The sequence below is a fragment of the Aethalodelphis obliquidens genome, unplaced genomic scaffold (assembly GCF_003676395.1).
Source record: "Aethalodelphis obliquidens isolate GAN/ISIS:26980383/991018 unplaced genomic scaffold, ASM367639v1 scaffold44, whole genome shotgun sequence".
Taxonomy (NCBI): Eukaryota; Metazoa; Chordata; class Mammalia; order Artiodactyla; family Delphinidae; genus Aethalodelphis; species Aethalodelphis obliquidens.
Window position 1 is genome coordinate 14517104 of NW_020837988.1, and position 17499 is coordinate 14534602.

General features: G+C 42.2%; 1 protein-coding gene across 1 annotated transcript; it reads right to left on the bottom strand.

Moving 5' to 3' along the window:
- Positions 1 to 10235: 10235 nt before the first annotated feature.
- On the bottom strand, positions 10236 to 17176 carry LOC113606333 (intercellular adhesion molecule 5). Its single transcript, XM_027080405.1, is given in 8 exon segments — positions 10236 to 11882; positions 12078 to 12119; positions 12122 to 12319; positions 12987 to 13256; positions 13788 to 14072; positions 14326 to 14646; positions 15519 to 15785; positions 17122 to 17176. Coding segments are annotated over 8 exon segments (1647 nt in total). The 3' UTR covers positions 10236 to 11673.
- Between the last annotated feature and the right edge of the window lie 323 nt (positions 17177 to 17499).

Consider the following 17499-nt stretch of genomic DNA (forward strand, 5'->3'; position numbering starts at 1 on the left):
ATGTAAAATCTCATGTTTAAACATTGGCAACTAGTTCTTATTGAAAACACTTTAAGGGCAAAAGTTAACCCAAACACATGTGGTCTTCAAGCTGTCCAGTGGACAATTTGTTCTTAGAGGAGTGGATTGGGATAACTTGGTATAAGGGAAAGAATCAGAAAGACGTGGACTTGAACTTATGTTCGGGAAGAAACTACTTAACCTCCCTGAGACCCAGTTTCCTCACCGATAAAATGGAGATAATAGTGTATTGCCTTACAAGGCGTATGTGAGGATTAAATGAAATCAGGTTTCTGAAGTGATTGACACAGTACAGCACTCAAGAAGTTGCAGCTGGTTTTGCAGTGAATTGTGGGGTGCTCTGTGTTTTCCAAGGGAATGTTTAAGTACTTGTTATTGAATCACATTCTGTTTTCCTAATGGCACCTCAGATGTTTCTTTCTTTTTTATTTCCAAATGAACTTAAAAGGGCAGCTTTAGAGTTAAGTTTTTAGTCACCCAAGCACCTTGGCTAAGTAACTAGTGATCTGTAAATTAATAGTTAGATGCTCAAAGTAACTCTATCATCCAAACATGATTTTACAAAGTCAATAATTCTTTCACAATGAAAATAATCAATAAATCTTCCTGAAAAGCCCAAAGTTTTACATGCCATAATGAATTTTCTTCAAAATGGGACTCACGTGTATTCATTTTGGATATTCTACGTCAAGTAACTAATGGAAATGTAAACTTGGGGAGTGGTTGAAAGTTGGAATAATCAGAACCCTGGAGCTCCATTTCTTAAACTCAGAAACTATTCCTCTGCCTTAGGTCATTTTTTTTTCTTTTTTTATTTTACCTTAGGTCATTTTTGTCTGACTTTTAAATCATGGAGTTCTGGAATTAGAAGGGCCTCACAGGTCATCCTAATTCCTTCTAATTTAGGATTCTTACCCTATAGCCTCCCTCACAGATTGTACTCACTTGTGTAGCACTGGTGTCAAGGGAATTACTATTTCCCAAGGTAATTTATTCTATTAAACCCCTTTGATTTCAGCAAAGTATTTCTTACATTCAGCTGAAATCAATGTCCCTGTAATATCCCTCATTTGACCTTAGAATTATTTGCATATCTCATGGTCTTTTAGAAGTTGATGTATTAAGCACAAATACTATTATCTATTGGCTTGAATAAGTGTTTTAAAAGGAAAGTGAGGGGACTTCCCTGGCGGTCCAGCGGTTAAGACTCCATGCTTCCACTGCAGGGGACAAGGGTTCAATCCCTGGTCGGGGAACTAAGATTCCGCCTGCGTGTGGTGTGGCAAAAAAAAAAAGAAAGAAAGAAAAGTGAGCCATCTTAAGAAGCATGTGTTGAATGAATGTGGCAGGAGAGGGGTGCCTGCAGAGAGGGGTGTTATAGCCACTAATAAGAGGGTTCTAAAGTGGGGTTGTCATGCCAGCAGTAGACGGCAGAGGGAGCCACACTCCAGAGAGCTTCCACTCAGCTCCTTCCGGGCGGGCGCAGCTGAATCAACTCAACCACTGCTGGTTGAGAATTACGAAGACGCTAGTGGATTTTGCAAAATTTTTGAATTTAAAAAGACCTTAAAGACCATCTACCCTAAACTCTTTGATTTGCCAACTGTTAATCTCCCTTTCAGCTCTCCAGTTAGGCGTTGGATGGCAAACTCGGCTGTAAATTAGAAATGCCGGGGGTGTTTGCCGTAGCCTTCACTCCCTGAGATTCTGACTTTAATGGATCTGGGATGGGATCCGGACAAGAGAATTTTAAAAACTCCCCAGGTGAGAAGGCTGAGAATCACTGAGTTGGGACCACAAAGATGAAATGCACGTGTCCACAGGTATTGTATTGGTTAAAGGGGGCAAAAGGAGATGAGAGACCTGGGCCAGTTTCGACACTTTCTGTTTCCAGTTCTAACCAGTCAATTTAAAAAATTCTAATACGCCAGTAGCAAAAAGACAAATACTGGATGATTCCTCCCATGTGAAGTACTTTGAGTAATCAAATTCATAGAGACAGAAAGTAGAATGCTGGTTACCAGGGGCTGGGGGGAAGGGGAATGGGGAGTTGTTTAACGGGTAGACTTTTAGTTTTGCAAAATGAAAATGAGTTTCTGTTGTGAATTACACAATTGTTGTGTAATTCACAACAATGTGAACGTAGTTTTTTTTTTTGTTTTTTGGTTTTTTTTTGCTGTACGCGGGCCTCTCACTGTTGTGGCCTCTCCCGTTGCGGAGCACAGGCTCCGGACACGCAGGCCCATCGGCCATGGCTCACAGGCCCAGCCGCTCCGCGGCATGTGGGATCTTTCCGGAACGGGGCACGAATCCGTGTCCCCTGCATCAGCAGGCGGACTCTCAACCACTGTGCCACCAGGGAAGCCCCACAAGAATGTGAATGTAGTTATTATTGAACTGTGCGTTTAAAGTGGTAAATTTTGTTACGAATATTTTACTGCAATTTAAATTTTTAAATGGAGGTATAATTGGCATAAAACATTATTTTCAGCTATACAACATAATGATTTGATATTTGTATATATTGCGAAACGAGCATCACAGTAAGTCTAGTTAATATCCATCAGCATACATAGTTATAAAAAATTTTTCCTTGTGATGAGAACTTTTAAGATCTATTCTCTTAGCAACTTTCAAATACGCAGCACAGTGTTAACTACAGTCACCATGTTGTATATTACATCTGAATGCCTAATTTCAAACGTTTAAAAATTATTTTCTAGTGAAAAAATCTTCCCCAAGGTTAAGATTAGTGAGATTTGCAGAAGAAAGGGTTCAACAGGCAGAGCTCCAGTAATCCTAGACCCCTTGGAATAATGTTTTTCTGATGCCATGTAATCTTTTAAATTTAACCTGAAATGATCAATCTGAATTCCTCCCATCATTATTGCTGAAACACATATGGTGAGTTTTGTCCTTTTATACACATTGAGAGGACTTACACTTTGCCCTTGCTTCACAAGTCCTCAGAATTACAGGACCTGGGCTTCTGGGATAAGCAAAAATGATACGGCTTTGTGACTTCTTTAATTCAGGCCCCGGCAAAGCTGAGAAACATTTTGAGTGATACCAGTATTAGGGTGACCAGTTCGTGCCAGTTTGCATGAGACTTTCTCAATTTTAGTGCCAAAAGTCCCATGTTTTAGGAACCTCTCTGCTCAATGCAAACTGGGACAATTGGTCCTCCTACTAGTAGTCCCAAATCTTAGGGAACAACAACAACAACAACAAAAAAACGGGAAAGTAGAGGAAGGAAAAAGAAATGGAATAGAAAAAGAGGAAGAGAGAACACAATGGAAAAAGAGAAAGGAGGTATCAGTGGTGTATATGACTTTTGATGGCCCTCAGTCGTTGCCGTGGATTTCTGACTTTTTTTTTTTTTTTAGTATTAGGGGTTTTTAAAAATTAAATTTAATTAATTTTTTTATACAGCAGGTTCTCATTAGTCATTAATTTTATACACATCAGTGTATACATGTCAATCCCAATCGCCCAATTCAGCACACCACCATACCCCGCCCCCCGCCCCTGCAGCTTTACCCCCTTGGTGTCCATATGTTTGTTCTCTACATCTGTGTCTCAACTTCTGCCCTGCAAACCAGTTCATCTGTACCATTTTTCTAGGTTCCACATACATGTGTTAATATATGATATTCGTTTTTCTCTTTCTGACTTACTTCACTCTGTATGACAGTCTCTAGATCCATCCACGTCTCAACAAATGACTCATTTTCGTTCCTTTTTATGGCTGAGTAATATTCCATTGTATATATGTACCACATCTTCTTTATCCATTCGTCTGTTGATGGGCATTTAGGTTGCTTCCATGACCTGGCTATTGTAAATAGTGCTGCAATGAACATTGGGGTGCATGTGTCTTTTTGAATTATGTTTTTCTCTGGGTATATGCCCAGTAGTGGGATTGCTGTATCATATGGTAATTCTATTTTTAGTTTTTTAAGGACCCTCCATACTGTTCTCCATAGTGGCTGTATCAATTTACATTCTCACCAACAGTGCAAGAGGGTTCCCTTTTCTCCACACCCTCTCCAGCATTTGTTGTTTGTAGATTTTCTGATGATGCCCATTCTAACAGGTGTGAGGCGATACCTCACTGTAATCTTGATTTGCATTTCTCTAGTAATTAGTGATGTTGAGCAGCTTTTCATGTGCTTCTTGGCCATCTGTATGTCTTCTTTGGAGAAATGTCTGTTTAGGTCTTCTGCCCATTTTTGGATTGGGTTGTTTGTTTCTTTAATATTGAGCTGCATGAGCTGTTTATATATTTTGGAGATTAATCCTTTGTCTGCTGATTCGTTTGCAAATATTTTCTCCCATTCTGAGGGTTGTCTTTTCGTCTTGTTTATGGTTTCCTTTGCTGTGCAAAAGCTTTTAAGTCTCATTAGGTCCCATTTGTTTATTTTTGTTTTTATTTCCATTCCTCTAGGAAGTGGATCAAAAAAGATCTTGCAGTGATTTATGTCAAAGAGTGTTCTTCGTATGTTTTCCTCTAAGAGTTTTATACTGTCTGGTCTTACATTTAGGTCTCGAATCCATTTTGAGTTTATTTTTGTGTATGGTGTTAGGGAATGTTCTAATTTCATTCTTTTACATGTAGCTGTCCAGTTTCCCCAGCACCACTTATTGAAGAGATTGTCTTTCCTCCATTGCATATCCTTGCCTCCTTTTCATAGATTAGTTGACCATAGATGCATGGGTTTATCTCTGGGCTTTCTATCTTGTTCCATTGATCTATGTTTCTGTTTTTGTGCCAGTACCATATTGTCTTGATTACTGTAGATTTGTAGTATAGTCTGAAGTCAGGGAGTCTGATTCCTCCAACTCCGTTTTTTTCCCTCAAGACTGCTTTGGCTATTCGGGGTCTTTTGTGTCTCCACACAAATTTTAGATTTTTTGTTCTAGTTCCATAAAAAATGCCATTGGTAATTTGATAGGGATTGCATTGAATCTGTAGATTACTTTGGGTAGTATAGTCATTTTCACAATATTGAGTCTTCCAATCCAAGAACATGGTATATCTCTCCATCTGTTGGTATCATCTTTAATTTCTTTCATCAGTGTCTTATAGTTTTCTGCATACAGGTCTTTTGTCTCCCTAGGTAGGTTTATTCCTAGGTATTTTATTCGTTTTGTTGCAGTGGTAAATGGGAGTGTTTAATTAATTTCTCTTTCAGATTTTTCACCATTAGTGTATAGGAATGCAAGAGATTTCTGTGCATTAATTTTGTATCCTGCAACTTTACCAAATTCATTGATTAGCTCTAGTAGTTTTCTGGTGGCATCTTTAGGATTCTCTATGTATAGTATCATGTCATCTGCAAACAGTGACAGTTTTACTTCTTCTTTTCCAATTTGTATTCCTTTTATTTCTTTTTCTTCTCTGATTGCCGTGGCTAGGACCTCCAAAACTATGTTGAATAATAGTGGTGAGAGTGGACATCCTTGTCTTGTTCTTGATCTTAGAGGAAGTGCATTCAGTTTTTTACCATTGAGGGTGATGTTTGCTGTGGGTTTGTCATATATGGCCTTTATTATGTTGAGGTAGTTTCCCTCTGTGCTCACTTTCTGGAGAGTTATCATAAATCGGTGTTGAATTTTTTCAAAAGCTTTTTCTGCATCTATTGAGATGATCATATGGTTTTTATTCTTCAGTTTGTTAATATGGTGTATCACATTGATTGATTTGCGCATATTGAAGAATCCTTGCACCCCTGGGATAAAGCCCACTTGATCATGGTGTATGATCCTTTTAAAGTGTTGTTGGATTCTGTTTGCTAGTATTTTGTTGAGGATTTTTGCATCTATATTCATCAGTGATATTGGTCTGTAATTTTCTTTTTTTGTAGTATCTTTGTCTGGTTTTGGTATCAGTGATGGTGGCCTCGTAGAATGAGTTTGGGAGTGTTCCTCCCTCTGTTGTATTTTGGAAGAGTTTGAGAAGGATGGGTGTTAGCTCTTCTCTAAATGTTTGATAGAATTCACCCGTGAAGCCATCTGGTCCTGGACTTTTGTTTGTTGGAAGATTTTTAATCACAGTTTCAATTTCATTACTTGTGATTGGTCTGTTCATATTTTCTATTTCTTCCTGGTTCAGTCTTGGAAGGTTATACCTTTCTAAGAATTTGTCCATTTCTTCCAGGTTATCCATTTTGTTGGCATAGAGTTGCTTGTAGTAGTCTCTTAGGATGCTTTGTATTTCTGCTGTGTCTGGTGTAACTTCTCCTTTTTCATTTCTAATTTTATTGATCTGAGTCCTCTCCCTCTTTTTCTTGATGAGTCTGGCTAATGGTTTATCAATTTTGTTTATCTTCTCAAAGAACCAGCTTTTAGTTTTATTGATCTTTGCTATTGTTTTCTTTGTTTCTATTTCATGTATTTCTGCTCTGATCTTTATGATTTCTTTCCTTCTGCTAACTTTGGGTTTTGTTTGTTCTTCTCTCTCTAGTTCCTTTAGGTGTAAGGTTAGATTGTTTATTTGAGATTTTTCTTGTTTCTTGAGGTAGGCTTGTATAGCTATAAACTTCCCTCTTAGAACTGCTTTTGCTGCATGCCATAGGTTTTGGATCATCGTGTTTTTATTGTCATTTGTCTCTAGGTATTGTTCGATTTCCTCTTTGATTTCTTCAGTGATCTCTTGGTTATTTAGTAACGTATTGTTTAGCCTCCATGTGTTTGTGCTTTTTCTGTTTTTTCCCCTGTAGTTCATTTCTAATCTCATAGCATTGTAGTCAGAAAAGATGCTTGATGGGCTTCCCTGGTGATGCAGTGGTTAAGAATCCTCCTGCCAATGCAGGGGACACGGGTTTGAGCCCTGGTCCGGGAAGATCCCACATGCCGCGGAGCCACTAAGCCCTTGCGCCACAACTACTGAGCCTGCGATCTAGAGCCTGAGAGCCACAACTACTGAGCCCTCGTGCCGCAACTACTGAAGCCCATGCGCCTAGAGCCCGTGCTCTGCAACAAGAGAAGCCACTGCAATGAGAAGCCCACACACCACAACAAAGAGTAGCCCCCGCTCGCCGCAACTAGAGAAGGGCTGTGTGCAGCAACAAAGACCCAAGGCAGCCAAAAGTAAATAAATAAAATAAATAAATTTATTTTAAAAAAAGAAAAGAAAAGATGCTTGATATGATTTCAATTTTCTTAAATTTACTGAGGCTTGATTTGTGATCTATCCTGGAGGATGTTCCGTGCGCACTTGAGAAGAAAGTGTAATCTGCTGTTTTTGGATGGAATGTCCTATAAATATCAATTAAATCTATCTGGTCTATTGTGTCATTTAAAGCTTCTGTTTCCTTATTTATTTTCATTTTGGATGATCTGTCCATTGGTGTAAGTGAGGTGTTAAAGTCCCCCACTATTATTGTGTTACTGTCGATTTCCTCTTTTATAGCTGTTAGCAGTTGCCTTATGTATTGAGGTTCTTCTATGTTGGGTGCATATATATTTATAATTGTTATATCTTCTTCTTGGATTGATCCCTTGATCATTATGTAGTGTCCTTCCTTGTCTCTTGTAACATTCTTTATTTTAAAGTCCATTTTATCTGATATGAGTATTGCTACTCCATCTTTCTTTTGATTTCCATTTGCATGGAATATCTTTTTCCATCCCCTCACTTTCAGTCTGTATGTGTCCCTAGGTCTGAAGTGGGTCTCTTGTAGACAGCATATGGATGGGTCATGTTTTTGTATCCATTCAGCAAGCCTGTGTCTTTTGGTTGGAGCATTTAATCCATTCATGTTTAAGGTAATTATTGATATGTGTGTTCCTATGACCATTTTCTTAATTGCTTTGGGTTTGTTTTTGTAGGCCCTTTTCTTCTCTTGTGTTTCCCACTTAGAGAAGTTCCTTTAGCATTTGTTGTAGAGCTGGTTTGGTGGTGCTGAATTCTCTTAGCTTTTGCTTGTCTGTTAAGCTTTTGATTTCTCCATCAAATCTGAATGAGATCCTTGCCGGGTAGAGTAATCTTGGTTGTAGGCTCTTTCTTCCCTTTTATGCCACTCCCTTTTGGCTTGTAGAGTTTCTGCTGAGAAATCAGCTGTTAACCTTATGGGAGTTCCCTTGTATGTTATTTGTCGTTTTTCCCTTGCTGCTTTCAATAATTTTTCTTTGTTTTTAATTTTTGCCAATTTGATTACTGTGTGTCTCGGCGTGTTTCTCCTTGGGTTTATACTGTATGGGACTCTCTGCGCTTCCTGGACTTGGGTGGCTATTTCCTTTCCCATGTTAGGGAAGTTTTCGACTATAATCTCTTCAAATGTTTTCTCTGGTTCTTTCTTTCTCTCTTCTCCTTCTGGGACCCCTATAATGCGAATGTTGTTGCGTTTAATGTTGTCCCAGAGGTCTCTTGGGCTGTCTTCATTTCTTTTCATTCTTTTTTCTTTATTCTGTTCCACAGCACTGAATTCCACCATTCTGTCTTCCAGGTCATTTATCCGTTCTTCTGCCTCAGTTATTCTGCTATTGACTCCTTCTAATGTAGTTTTCATTTCAGTTATTGTATTGTTCATCTCTGTTTCTTTCTAGGTCTTTGTTAAACATTTCTTGCATCTTCTCAATCTTTGCCTCCATTCTTTTTCTGAGGTCCTGGATCATCTTCACTATCATTATTCTGAATTCTTTTTCTGGAAGGTTGCCTATCTCCACTTTAGTTGTTTTTCTGGGGTTTTATCTTGTTCCTTCATCTGGTACATAGCCCTCTGCCTTTTCATCTTGTCTATCTTTCTGTGAATGTGGTTTTTGTTCCACAGGCTGCAGGATTGTAGTTCTTCTTGCTTCTGCTGTCTGCCCTCTCGTGGATGAGGCTATCTAAGAGGCTTATGTAAGTGTCCTGATGGGAGGGACTGGTGGTGGGTAGAGCTCAGATTTCTGTCTCTTGCTTTCAGTTTATTATGGGTGTGATTACCACCAGCATTATATAGTAAAAACTAATACTTGTAAATACATGTATATGACACTATGCTAGTGTTTTTACCAGTACTATGACATTTCTTTCCAAATATAATTATGTAATAGATAAATGCTGTTATTATCATCCCTATAGTAAGAAGCTTCACTGAAGATTTTTGTTTTCTCAGGTCTAAAAGAAAGTCACCTTGACTTTCCTAAGAGGTTAAATTTTGGAGTATTAAAGGTTGCTCTCTTCACCTGGAGATAATCAGGGTAGCTGCAGTTAAGTGTGAGCTGGTTACTCTATTTTCAGAAAAGGAGTATGATCAAAACCTTTTAGGGGGTGGGGCCCCCAGGAGACACTAAAGGCAGCTACCCTTAGAAGGGTGAGCAGTGGCCAGCTGTATTATTCTGGAAAAAAGATGTAACGAGATCCTTTGTGCTTTAAGAATTGACTAGGAGGGGCCACCTGACCCCTGGCTGTGTGGATCCCTGGGGAGAGAAAGGAAGCAGAGGTTCCAAATCTATGAGGGCAAGGGCCTACCCAAATCTGAGAAGCCTTGGAGGACAGCTAATCCAAAGTATCCAGCTCTAAGAACTGTAACCCTGGAAATCCATGCAAGGCATCACTGAAGCTGGACCAAGCCCTGGGAAGCCGATTGTCCTCCCTGGAAAATCCTCGGCAGCCCACCTGGGAACCTGGATTTGTAGTACTGCAAGGTTTGATGGACTGTGTAGGACGCTGTCAACAGTGACACCATGTGGCAGTGAGAAGCAAAGGCAGGAGCAGGCTAAGCCTCCAGGGTCTCCAAGGTGGACCAAGTCCGAATGACCCCCTTCCTCCCTCCTGTTTAGGATTCACTGTTCCACAGAGCACTGGGGCCATGAGGTGGGGTTTGCAGATATGAGACAGCTACAGACCTGATGCAGCTGATCCCAAGACACTGAAACGACTGAAGATTCCCAGATGAGGCAACTCCATACTCTTCTTTCTAACTTATTTCCCCAAGTGCTCAATTCAGAAAAGTGAATAATTTCTATTACTCACATGATGAGAGAGCAGTGGCTAGTATATTTAGTAGGAAAATTGAAGCAGAGAAGGTCATTTTGGAGGGCTGCTGTTTTGCAAAATCAAACGGGGTATTTCCAAGCTCCCCCCGGGAAGCCTTCCTTGATCCTGAGTTAGGTGTTCTCCTAAGGGCCTGTACTTCCCCATTCATAGCATTTAAGGTGCAATTGTGCTTTCCTGTTGACGTGCTCTAGCTTGTAGCAGCAGGGACAGTATTTTGTTCACCATTGTATCCCTGCTGCTTTGTATGTGTTGAAACCAAAGGATTATATTATAGCTAATCCATAACCCAGACTCAGGAAAGGTCTGGCAAGAATGAGACAGTTTTTTCACTTTGATGCCTGATGCTGTGTTCTTTCTATCTGGTGTCTTCAATTTGGAAGGCTGTGGACCTGTATCTGGAAGTCTGGACTTTAGTTTTGAAGGCAAGTCAGAAAGGCTGCTTCCTGAACTAATGCACCACCTGCCCTGGGCTGTTTGGTTATGCTACCAACTTGACATTCTTTTCATAGAGATTGTTCTCAAAGTGCAACTATGTGACTTAATAAAAACTTTCAGCAGTGACACAGAAGAGAAATACTTTCAGAGGTCATAAAATCACTTTTACTTTTTATCATTTCCAACATTTCAGTAACCCATACATGACTGATTTTGGAGAAAAGACCTGGTTTTACAATCCTTCATGGCTTCTCTAGCGGGTGAATATAATCTTTCCAAAGAACAGAGAAGGAAGCTCAATCATATAGTGAACATTGTCACAGGAGGAGTCCTCCTGAAGCTTAAAGGGAAGTTTGCAGACATATAAAAATATATACTTCTTTATGTAAACGGAGAATAAACATTGGAACTCTAACCTAAGAGCTTGTACAGGTAAAAAAAAATTAATATGTTTAATGTGAACTCACAGATGATTTACTCTATAATGGATTATGAAAAGGAATTCAGAGATGTTTGGAGCTCAATTTCATGGAAGAACTCTACCTTCCACTTCAGGGACAGAACACTGGGCCAGGAAAGCTGCATGTCTGACCCAGTGTGGAATTTCTTATGATTTGTATACTCCTCTATGGCACACAATAGATGGTTAGTGAGTTGAAGCCTAACCAGACACTGAGCCTTAATGATGTCATCAAGCTCAGCTCTGGGAGCCAGCATTCCAGAACCCCAGGCTAGGAGAGCACAGGAATGTGTAGGCGGGAATCAGGTTCTGATTCCTCGCCCTTTGTTTGGTATTGACTCCCTTCAAACTCCAGTCCCCAGACTAAGAAATTGGTTCCCACTTAGTCATGAGGAAACCATGAGAAATGAGTTGTATTTCAGAGATATTTCTGGCTATCTCTTCAGTCTGATGTTTGGGAGCAAAGGGCAGTGGGAATGGGGGTGACAAGGCACAGGCAGGGTCTTCTTTTCTGAATCTGAGAGTGGACTGGTAAATCACACAGCAAGGAGCAAGAGGCCCTCTCACCAGTTAACACTGAGACTGAATTCCTACTCAGAGGAGCGGAGCTTGTGGGTGGATTGGATCCACAGGACATGAGGGCCTGAAACACTGTTTTATGGGACCATAGAACACAAAGGATAATGTCTCTTCCTTTCTCTTCTACTCCCTCTTCCCTCTCTCAGGAAACCCCAGTAGTAGAGGGTGCCTTCAACCAAATAGCGCTTTCTAACTAACAGTTCTGTGCATTGTGCTTTTCTGCTTGTTGAACAGCAAACTGGCTTTCCTCCTCTTTGTTCTTCTCCTTCTGCCTATAGGGCAAGTTCCTCCCCTCTATCTTGCAGGGCCGATAGTTCAAACACAGTGCTATGATGATTACGCCCACTCCAAGGATGACAATAATAATGACGAAGATGGTGGAACTGACTCCTTCATCCAGTCCTGCCCAAGCACAGAAGACAGAGAATTGGGAGTGATCGAGGGCAGGAGAATCGCCCCACCCCAGCCCACAAGGCCCATTTGTCAGTCTCACCCTCCCCAGCCCACGGAAATCTTTCTTCTTTCCATGTTTGTTTAAGAATCCCAGCCCCTGGGGGATTTCCATCCTGGGCCTGGCAGCAGGGGAGCTGCAGTCACCTTGAACAATGACAGCAATGTCTTTGCTGACAGAGCCCAGCGGTTAGTGGCTGTGCAGCAGTAGGTTCTAGAGTGGCCCTGGGTTGCCTTCTGTGGCACTTCAAGGTCAAAGATCGTTCCATTCCAGGTACACGACAAGATTGGTGTCGGGTTTCCCTTTGGGACACAGGCAAGCATCTGCTCCATCCCTTCCAACCAGGTCTGATTGCCAGGACAACCAGATTCCTCTAATCGTGGCTTGTCAGGAAAAACAGGTCCCCAGAGGGGCCAGCTCAGGGCGCCACATTCCCTTGTCTCCATCATGCTCGGCTCCCTGTCCCTCCCCTAATCCAGACGCTGTGTCTCCTCCACCCAATAGCTTTCTTTCCCAAGGGGAGGACCGTCAGTTCCCTGCTTTGAGCTACTCTTTTCCCTCCTTGGACGAGACTGAGATGCAGCACAGGGCATTTTAATGGATTAAGACTAAATGAACTGAACTGCTTGGTCAATGATGGCCCTGGGGTCCCTGCTTCCCATCTTTGCTTCTCAGTGAGTGAGAACATGGGTAGGGGTGAACCCAGAGACAACGATTTTTCTACTTTTCAAAATACAAGTTTTTATGAGGAAATTTCCCTCCTCAGCATAGGCTCCAACTATCACTTCCTATGTTCTCAGCCTTTGGCTCTCAACTAATACTGCCTGATCACTTTAACCACTTTTTCTTTTCTCTTCCTGGTTTCCCCCTAGGGTTCTCCCTACTCACTTTCCTAGGGGTAAGGTAAGCTTGAAGAGCTTTAATTTTATTTTCTCCTTTTTTTTTTTAAATGAGCAAAATGTGGCAACTCTAATAATGAAGCTGCTGGCCAAGATCTCTGGAAATGGAACACTAATCATCCTTGTTTTGACAAGAAAGATCAGGCTTCTACTCACATAAGACATGGAGTTGGATCACAGTGGTTTTGCTCAACCGCTGACCCTGAACCTCCAAAGAGGCCTCACAGGAGAAATTTCGGCCATCATCTTCCTCCCTGGCGGTAAGTAAAAGCCAGGCAGGCTCCCCAGGGGCAGGGAGATCTGGGGCTCCCTGAAGCCGACAAGTAGGGCTGGGTGATGTTAATACATGCCCTGAGCAGGTCACGTTAATTTCTGTCCCTGCCAATGGGTGTAATTCTTCTATCTCCAGGATTGGCAGAGGGAAGCCTATAAAGAAAGGAAAAAGGGAATGAAACATATTTCTCAAAACTGACAGCCACTTCTGTGCTCTTGCTGCTGGTGGCACCCCTCGGGCAGGCGGAGAGCAGGGGAAAGGCTCTGGATACCGTTACTGCTTCTGTGCTGACTGGCGGGAGCGACGAGATGCCGTGGGAATTTGCGAGCTTCTCCTGTAACAAGTGCCGCATGCACATATCTGGCTATGCCTCTGCTGCAAGGATAGCGAGATGTCTTTTCATCTTACACATTTCCTCCTCACTTCAAATCATTGTTCCTAGGAATAAGTTCAAGCATTCAGAATCACTCTGTAAGTATGATGGCCTAAGGAAACAGGGTGAAGGCTAGATAGAACTACTGCCTCAGCGCATCCCTGCGCTTAGAGAAAGATGAAAACTAATGTTCACTTGGGAGTATACCTAGCAAAGATTAGTAGGGAAATTTGCAGTTGAATCACCAAGGCTTTACTGTGGACATTTTCAATGGCAGAGAACTGTCAAGGGAAGGGAAGAGGCAGGTCACTTACTATAGACTCTCTTGTTGGCTCTCTTGTTTTGTGTTCCATCGGACCCAGAGATACAAGGCAAGACAGCTCCTGATCACCAGTCTCCATGGCCCGAACGCTGGCATTGGCCCATACTGTGTCTCCCTCCCAGGAAAGGAAGGGCCTAAGCTCCTGGTCTCCCAGGAACATGCGGATCATTACCTCTTCAGCTGGGAACACCCTAGCCACCTCACAGCTCATGGTCTCTGCCATCCCAGCTTCCAGAAGTGAAGAGACCCAGATTTGGGGGCTCTGAGAGAATTCTGCCAAGAAATGAGGAAAAGGAAAGAAAGGAGAAAAGCCATGATAAATCACATGTCATATAGGACCCCACAATGTAGGGAGTGGGGCTAGAAGCTCTCTGTCCCTCACAGTGAGTTTAAAACTCAAGTCAAGGTGGAGCTCAATTACCCTTACACCCTCATCCTAAACACTATGGGAAATGAGGGCCAAAGGCCAAGGTAAGCTGAGGAAACTGAGCCCCAGGATTCCTTCCACACCTGGGCTCTGACTCACCAAAGATTCGGAGCACCTTGAGGGCTGAGCTGCTGCAAAAGAGCCCTCCACCATGTGAACTCAGGTCCAGTTCTGCATGGCAGGAGAAATTGCACCTGTCATCCTCCCTTTGGGCTTTGACACTGATGGTGACCTCAGCTCTTTGGGAGGCCACAGCCAAGCTCCTAAAATTCTTTCTATGTAGTTCTTGGTTATCCTGGAGAAGGGTAAGGGTGAGGTTTTCCAGGGGTGTGACACTGGGCACGTGGCATGTCACTGTAAAGGCGTCATCCACAGCCACCCATTCAGGCTGCAGCTCCATGATCACTTGTGCTGGTGGCTCTTTAAGACAGAAAGGTGGGCTTGATGAGAGAAAGATACTCAACTCTCCAGAAAGAACTAGTATAGGACAGGAAGCCTGTGACAGAAGGTGACCACTACTCTTAAACCATCTGATGAACAGTGTCAGCTTTCTGCCCTAGATGAGATGAGTTAGCCTTCTTCGTCCCATCACAGGTGGCTAAAGCCAAGAAACGTTAACTGGTGAGGGGCCCCCTGCTTTGATAGTTGCTGCCATTCTGGAGAGCTTTTCTCTCTTACCAGAGGTGCTTCAGAGGCACGAGCAACTTCTGAGGAGCTTCTTACCGTCACACGAAAACGACACCCTAGCTAACCAAGCTCTGACACCCCAGAGATCACACTTATTCTTATGGATACATCTTTGCCAATGCTATTTGCCTACCTGAGAGAGGCTCCTCGCCCATTCCCATCACTTCAAAACCTAACCATTTGCAGGAATGAAGCTCAAGGGCCTCCTTTTCTGTGGAGACTTCTCCAGCTGCCCCAGCCTACAAAGATCCCGCTTTCCCTAATCCCTGTTTATTCTAAAAATTTGTGACAAATAATTCAACAATGATTTTATATTTTTTTGATAACTTATAAATTAGCATCATTAGCAAATGCCTCCTGTATTTGAACATATTCTCAAAAGCACAGATGTCTGGATGCGCTCTATGGTCTGCTCCTAATTTAAAGGCCTACACCAAAGGGAAAGAGAAATAATTGGCTCTAGAATCCCTACAGTAGGACAGAAATCTTTATTAAGGGCCACAATTCTCTCCCCTAAAATAAGTCTCTTTCTAATTATTCCCTAAAGAAGGCACAGTCATGTTCCCCCACTCTTCCCTTCCTCCCCAGCCCTCAGCCCCACTCACGGTACACAGTGACGCCAAGGCTTATGTCCTTTTGGATCCCTGCACAAGAGAAGAAGCACTGCAGGATGGAATTCTGTGTGACATCTTCCAGGAGAAACTCCTTCCACTGAGGCCCTTTGCCCACCTGGGTTTTCTTTAATAAAGTCTCAATTCCACTGGGTCCCAGGTCTGGACAGGTGGTGCTGCAGTTGACCATTAGGGACTGCCCATACTTTACAAGGGCCTGATGTGGCCAAACAGAAACCCCAAATAGGTCTTCTGCAGCCCCTGAAAAGGTCAACCACATATGCCAAAGACTCTGGTGAGGACCACAAGACCCAAGAAAGAAAATACAGAGCCTATTCTATCTAGTTACAGGTTAGAGAATAGGAAACCTACCCTGAATAAAAAGGTACAGGGGACAAACAAGAAAAAGACCCTTAAGGAACAAGTTAGAATCCTGACTCTACCACCATTCCCTCCTCTCAACATCTTTCTTGGGATCTCGATTTCTCTAATAGTGTCACCATGGAAACTATGGCGTTGCTAAAAATCATGCCCAGGAAACCATTCTCTTCCTAAACTTCCAGAAATCTTGGAAACTTCCAGAATTGGCTGCTGAGGGCCCTCATGGGGTAAGTAGACCCCTGAAAAAAAAGAGCTTTGTTACTTATACCTCAAAGCAGTGTTTCTCAAATTATGGTCTAAGAATTGCCTTCACCAGAATTATGCTGGAATGCTTGTAGATTGCAGATTCCAGCTCCACCTCAGACTGAATGATTAAGAATTTGTGAAGGCAGGACCTGGAAACACTCAAGGGAACAAAACAAGCACTCCTGGTGACCTTTGTGCACACCAAATTATGGGAACCACTGGTATAAACGTGACTCCCAGGGTCACTCATTTCCATGGAACTTTTCACCTCTTCTTCTCAAAGTGAGACTATTCCATTTTGCTTTGGTGCTAAGGCAACAGATGTTTTTGGATGCTTAAGAGTTTAGTCTGTTAGGGAACTCTTCTCAGGAACAGTGAGAGAGACATCAGGTAAGTTTTAAATGTCTGATATAGGTGAGGGGCACAGTGTCCCGAAAACGTCCCTTACCGGTCCCCTTTAGCTATTCCATGTCCACCATCTACTTCATCTCCCAAATACTAGTCCCTTCTGGGAATACACAGCTCTTGCAGCAATGTTACCCACTAAGGCTCCAGTTCCTTTCTTGCCATCTGGAGAACTCGCTCTTCACAACTGCACTATGGGCCCTGTCCTATCGAGATCCTATTGTAGCTCATCGTGACATAAAAGATGGCAACAAAGAAGTAAAAATATTCCCGAGAGCAGAATAGGACAGTCCAGGGGCAGCAGGGAGCCAAGCAGAGAAGGTATATTTCTTAGAGAGGGTTTTTTCTGATGGTCTATTATCCTGTCCCTTAATGTGGGTTTTCCCAGTTACAAGCCGGAAACACCTATGATTCTGTGTCCTAGATCCAAGAAATAGGACTCTCTCCCAAGGGTCCAGATGAGTGAATACTAAAGTGTCACCCCACTCAGGATTTCCTAACCTCTTTCTCATTGACCTGTGCCCTGGCACATACTAGCTAAAGAAACTTTCCCAAATAGCCTCACCTGGGCAAGGAATCAGGGCCAGCAGGGCCCAGACACCAAACAGTAGCATTTCCATCCTTATGAGAAGGGCCAAAAGTTGGAGAGAAAGAAAGGAGACAGCAATGCTGGAGAAAGTGACAAAAAAAGAGAAAAAGGATATAGGAAATTCTTTCTTTGATACTGTTCAAAGTTAGCTCCTTCCCTAAAAGCTTGCATGGTCTGGAGAAATTGTAGCAAGAGTATCAGTGGTATGGAGGTACGAAAAGAAATTCTTGCATCTATTTCAGTTTGGTTTATGTGCATAGCAAAAAGACATAGGAAAATATGAGAAATAATGAAGGAGATATGAAATTAAGTGAGATTCCTATATAAGCTTGTATTGCACTTACCTGTTTACAT